We start from the raw sequence: 6000 nt of genomic DNA on the forward strand, positions 1-6000 counted from the left end.
TTCCTTTTCTGACAGGATAACTAGATTGCTAAAAGCTTGGTCAAGCCTGATTTACTAAAATATTTGACAAAGTCTCCTACAGTATTCTTGTAGATAAGGTGGAAAGATATGGTCTAGACAATAGTATAGTTACATGAATTTGGAGCTGGTTAAAAGGCTCGACCCAGGAAGTAATAATCAGTGGTTCAAATGTGAACTGGGAAGGTCTCTAGTGGAGCGCCCCAGACATCTCCACTTTGGCTTTGGGCTAAGACAACAATTTTGGAGAGAGGCACAGATAGCACATTTATCAAATCTGAAGATGATACAAAGCTAGGCTGGATAGCTAACACACTGGAGAACAGTGTGACAGTAACTGGACAAGTTAGAAAACTGAACTGAATCCAATATAATGAAACTGAAATACACTTGGGTTACCAAAAACAAAACAAAACAAACAAACAAACAAAAAACTAAGTTTTTTTAAGATGAGGGAGTCATGGCTGGAAAAGCAGTTTGTCTGAAAAAGGCTCTGGTGAACTGCAAGGTCAATATGAGCCAATGGGGCAATATGCAGGTCACTCCTCTTAGGGGACCCTCAGAAGTGAGGGGCTATGGATGCCGAAGGTGGCATACTTTAGCAAGATGTGGATTGTGGAGTTGTTTTGATGGAGTTTGTTAAAAGAAAAGATTTAATGAGAATGGGGGAAGGAAGAGAGAGATGTGTGAAAAACAAAAGGCATTGATGATAAAAAAAAACCCTAGGGGCGGCTAGGTGGCACAGTGAGTAGAGCGCTGGCCCTGGAGTCAGGAGGACCTGAGTTCAGATCAGGCCTCAGACACTTAACACACACACAAACAAAAAAACCTAGCCTTGTGACCTTGGGCAAGTTACTTAACCCCAATGCCCTCCAAAAAAAATAAAAAATAAAAAAAAAACCCTAACAAAGTGTAATATGGCGGCCAAAGATGTCAATGCCATTTGAGGCTCTGCTACGAGACAGAATCTCCTTGTGCTCTGCCCTAGTCAGGCCACATCTCGCATCACATGTTCAATTCTAGGTGTCACATTTTAGGAAAGACACTGATACGTTTGAAAAGGTCTAGAGTAAAGTGATTAGGATAGTGAAAGGCTTTGAGATTATGCCATATGAGTATCAGCTGAAAGGATGGGGTATATTTAGCCTAGAGAAGACTTTGGAGGGCGATGATAGCTGTCTTCAGCCATTTGAAAAGCTGTCATGCGGAAGAAAGATTTAGATTTGTTCTTCTTGGTCCCACAGAGGGACCAAGGGGAAGAAGTTTCAGGGAGGCAAATTAAAGCTTTCAAATAATCAGAGCTGTCCAAAGGTGGAGGGGGCCACTCAGGGAGATGGCTGATTTCTGGAGTAGGCTATAGAGTGAATTCTTCTTTAGGTCTAATTGACCTCTGAGGTTCCTTCTAATTCTGAAAGTCTGTGAGCTCACTATTTCTGGAAGTGTCACCTGTTCCATTTTGGAATAACTTTAATTGTTCAAAGTTTTTATCTTTACATAGACCCCAAATCTGTCTCCCTTGAACTCCCACCCATGGCTCCTGATGCTGACCTGTTTTGCAGTACAGTCTCCAAATCCCTGAAGGTACCAATTGTGTCACCCTGTCCACCATGTATTCTCTTCCCCTAATTTCTTCACTGATCACAACACAGCATGAACTTAAAATGATGGTTGCCTTCTTTGAATGTCCTTAGCTTGCCAACTCTTTCCATAAGTGTGCTACCCAGAAATGAACACAAAGCTCCAGGTGTGTTATGAACATGATAGAGGACAGGGTCTGTCCATCACTAATCTTCTGAAATTGGCTGCATATGCATTTCAAGCCTCTCACCTTGAGAAGCTGGTGGTAGTGACAGAAGAAATAAAAGGCACAATTCTGATTCCTCCTACCAAACCTATTCTGCTCTTATCCAGAAAAAAAACCAAAGAACACTTAACTGTCAGGGAGGAAAGCCCAACCTGAACGACCTGAGACTGTCCTGGGGTAGAGAATTTCCTACATCCCAGAATTCACCGCTAACAGAACAAATTAATATAGTTTATCCCCTATAGATGACCAGGGAAACTAAGGGTGAGGCTCTCACTTTACAATAGACATAAGATCAAATTAGTTAAATGTAAAGCCATAAATTCCAAAATATCCTTTTGAAATATTTTATTTTATATTCCCAGAGAACCCCCAAATGGCTATCTTTGCAGAGCTCTGCAGTGCTATCTGAGAAATGGAGGTTAGGCCACTACCCACAGGAAACAAATCCAACTGGAAACAAATCAGCTGACAGACCCCCATTGTGCCCAGCCCATTTACTTACCACTAGGCTTTAAGTACTTCTTGGCATGGAGGTAGCTCTCCAACATACGTTCATTGAAAAGCATGTAGCCCATTGGCTCTGAAATAATTATGTCCACCTGCTCGGGAAGTGAGATTTCCTCCACCTTTCCAGGAATGACCACAATTCGGTCTGTGAGGTTGTTACTCTTTACTAAAACCTATTGTTGGGAGGGGAAAAAGTCAAGTATAAAAATCAGGGAAAAACCAATTTTATGGAGAAACATCTCCTTGGACCAATGAGCTCCACTGAACTCTCACTGCTGATTTCAACTCTAGGAGAACCCCATGGAGACTGAGCCCAGCAGCCTGCTCAGAACCATCCTTCCTGGACAACCAAGCCCCAAGTGGGAGAGGAGTCAGAGAGAGATCAAAGCTTTTAAAGAACTGCACAAGCAATGAAAATAGTGATGGAGGCTGCTAGTTTAATTCCTTATTTGACTCTGCGAACTTTTCCCACCAAAAAAATTTTTTTGTGCTATATTTTTTTTACATTTTAAAAAATTACAGTGACTGTAAACTAATTTTGTTTGACAAAATGCTGAGAACATTGGACATCACTTTCTAATGATCAAACTATGAAGAACAAGGACTCTATGATGCAAGCAAGTAGAATTATTGATAAATTATCTACCAAAGACTCAAAGCAGCTAACACAATGACAATCAAATATTCTGGAGCCATGGAATCAGAGCATTTGCAGTTGAGAGGCACCTTAGAGTTTATCTAGTCTAACACCTTCATATTATAGATGAAGAAACTAAAAACCATAAAAGTTAAGTGACTTGTGTGAAGTCAGGTAGGCATAATACATAACAGAGTCAGATTGAATGAAGCTTGTTCTTTTGTCTCCAAATCCTTTGTTGCAGCCATGACGTTATGGTTTTTTCCCTCAGCGGTCTTTTCCCTCAGAGGTGGACAACATATTTCACTAATGACCCCAGAACATAGTTAAGAGGCAGAGAAATTTACCTACTGATTTTAATGGTAGACAAACTGAGGCAGCAAGAACTAAATTTCCCAAGATCCCAGGTAAGTCAGGATTTGACTTTGGCCTACCTAATATCACCTGGGAATGGGGCAGTTCTTTGTGCTCCCCAGAAAGGTCCATTCTCCCTCAACCACAGACTGACTTCTGAAGGCTCTGCATGCTGTCACAGAGCTGGGGTGGAGGAAGGAGGGAGGTGTGCCTGGCTATGGAGCATACTGACCTCAGCATGCTGAGCCATGGTGCTTGCTTCTACTGCATAGACTTTCCTTGCTCCTGCCTGAGCAGCAAAAAAAGACAGGATCCCCGAGCCACAGCCCACATCTAGGACAATCTGAAAAAGGAGAAAGAATCACTGTCAGTCATAGAGAGCAATGGAAAGAACAACCAAAAGATCCCTCCCCATTTCACTCACAAACCTGAGAACCTTCTATTTCCTTATCTCCATTACTGGTTATTTGCCAGAGATTTAAGGCTTTAAGACAAGACAAGAGGGGTCAAGTGTGAAATTTTATATTAGCAAACCAATGATGTACCTCTGACCCATAAGGCCAAGCCAATAAGGTGGTGCAAGGGAGCTCTCAATACATCTGAAAGGCATAGGTTTTCTAAAAAATTAAGTCTGACCTTGGACTGGATCAACCAAATCTCTCCTTGTTTCTGGGTAAGCAGACTGAGCAGGTTATTACTACGCAGATGACCGCAATGCAGAGACTATGGGTCCCCACCCCATAAGCTTTCCTAGGAAATCTTGAGTCTTTAGGGTAAAACCTCTTCCCTTAACATTGCTTTCTTTTTATGTTCAAATGTCCCAGTGCTTAACCAACACTCTATGTGTCTCCTCCCCAAGAGTGGCTGCATCATAGCTGTGAGACAACTGTTTGGGGAGGCAGAGAAAGGATTCCTGTTTGCAATTTGTACAACCATACAATTCTGGCCATGTGACTAACATGGAAAACTAAGAGTATAGCTTCTAGTGAGCAATGGGCTCCCTCTCTTCTACACATCATACCATTCATTGCTGTTTTCCAGTTACAGATCCGATGCTACAGGATGGGTCTACCATTGGACTGCCATATTATAGACAGGCTATAACAATACTAGATCTAGTTTCCAGGTTTTATTTTTTTATAAATGGTATTTTCTTTTTTCCAATTACATATAAAGACATTTTTTAGTGTCCAAACATTTTTGAGCTCCAGATTTTCTCCCTCCTTTCCTTACCCCCTCCCTAAAATGGCAAGCAATTTGATATAGGTTATATATGTGTTCTCATGTAAAATATTTCCATATTAGTCATGTTATGGGAAAAGAAACAGACTAAAAGGAAAGAAACATGAAAAAAAATTTTTAAGTGAAAATAGTAGGCTTTGATTTGCATTCAGACTACATTGGTTCTTTCTCTGGACATGGACAGCATTTTCCATCATGAGTCCTTTGAAATTATCTTGGATCATTGTACTGCTGAGAAGAGCCAAGTTATTCATACTTGATCATTCTATAATGTTGCTGTTACTATGTACCATGTACAATGTTCTCTTGATTCTGCTCACTTCACTATGCATCAGTTCATGTACGTTTTTCCAGGTTTTTCTGAAGTCTGCCTGCTTGTCATTTCTTGTAGCACAGTAGTATTACATTACATTCATATATCACAACTTATTTACCTATACCCCAATTGATGGGCATCCTTTCAATTTCCAATTCTTTGCCACCACCAAAAACAGCTTTTATAAATATTTTTGTACATGTAGGTCCTTCTCCCTTTTTTATAATCTCCTTAGGACACAGACCAAGTAGTGGTATTGCTGGGTTAAAGGGTATGAACTTTGGGCAGAGTTTTAAATTGCTTTCCATAATGCCTAGAGATGAGTTCACAACTTCACCAACAGTGTATTAGTATCCCAATTTTCCCATATTCTCTCCAACATTTATGATTTTCATTTTCTGTCCTATTAGCCAATCTGATAAGTATGAAGTGGGTACTTCAGAGTTGTTTTAGTATGTTTTCTCTAACCAATAGTGATTTTGAGCATTTTTCAAATGACTATAGACAGCTTTGACTTTTTTTTAATCTGAAAACTGCCTATTCATATCCTTTGATCATTTCTCAACTAAGAAATGACTTAAATTCTCATAAATTTGACTCAGTTCTCTATATATTTGAGAAACAAGGCCTTTATCAGAGACACTTGCTATAAAAATTGTTTCCTAGTCTTCTGTTTTCTTTCTAATACTGGCTGCACTGGGTTTGTTTCCATACTGTTTTCTATGACAGGGCTGATGTGATGCCAAAAGACAACCTATGATAAGGGGTGGCTAGGTGGCACAGTGAATAGAGTACCAGCCCTGGAGTCAGGAGGACCTGAGTTCAAATATGGCCCCAGACACTTAACACTTACTACCGTGTTTCCCTGATAATAAGACACTGTCTTATTAATTTTTTTGGACAGAAAAACACCAGAGGGCTTATTTTCAGGGGAGGGCTTATTTTAATGAACATTGACAGCAATTTTAATAAACAGGTAAATGTGAACAAAAAAATGTACCTTTATTCAATAATGAATTCAATAAAGAACAGGATGATGCGCTCACTGCTGCAGCTCTGATTGGATGCAGCTCGGAGCGCGGCGTGCGTTTCACGGGGGGGGGGGGGGGGGGGGGGGGG

The 6000-nt window shown here is 40.5% G+C and overlaps 1 protein-coding gene across 2 annotated transcripts in view; it reads right to left on the bottom strand.

The window, feature by feature from the left end:
* The window catches only part of CARM1 (coactivator associated arginine methyltransferase 1), a 57468-nt gene that overhangs the window by 18227 nt on the left and 33241 nt on the right, over positions 1 to 6000 (bottom strand). For both annotated transcript variants that reach the window (XM_069083050.1, XM_069083049.1), the window contains exons 5-6: positions 3556 to 3666; positions 2328 to 2505 (exon numbers count right to left, since the gene is read on the bottom strand). In XM_069083050.1, coding sequence (XP_068939151.1) covers positions 2328 to 2505; positions 3556 to 3666 — 289 coding nt within the window. The remainder of the gene's footprint in view (positions 1 to 2327; positions 2506 to 3555; positions 3667 to 6000) is intronic.

Source organism: Petaurus breviceps, unplaced genomic scaffold (genome assembly GCF_028583685.1).
Source record: "Petaurus breviceps papuanus isolate PSGF00001 unplaced genomic scaffold, PetGlider_PUasm1.0 172, whole genome shotgun sequence".
Classification (NCBI taxonomy): Eukaryota; Metazoa; Chordata; class Mammalia; order Diprotodontia; family Petauridae; genus Petaurus; species Petaurus breviceps.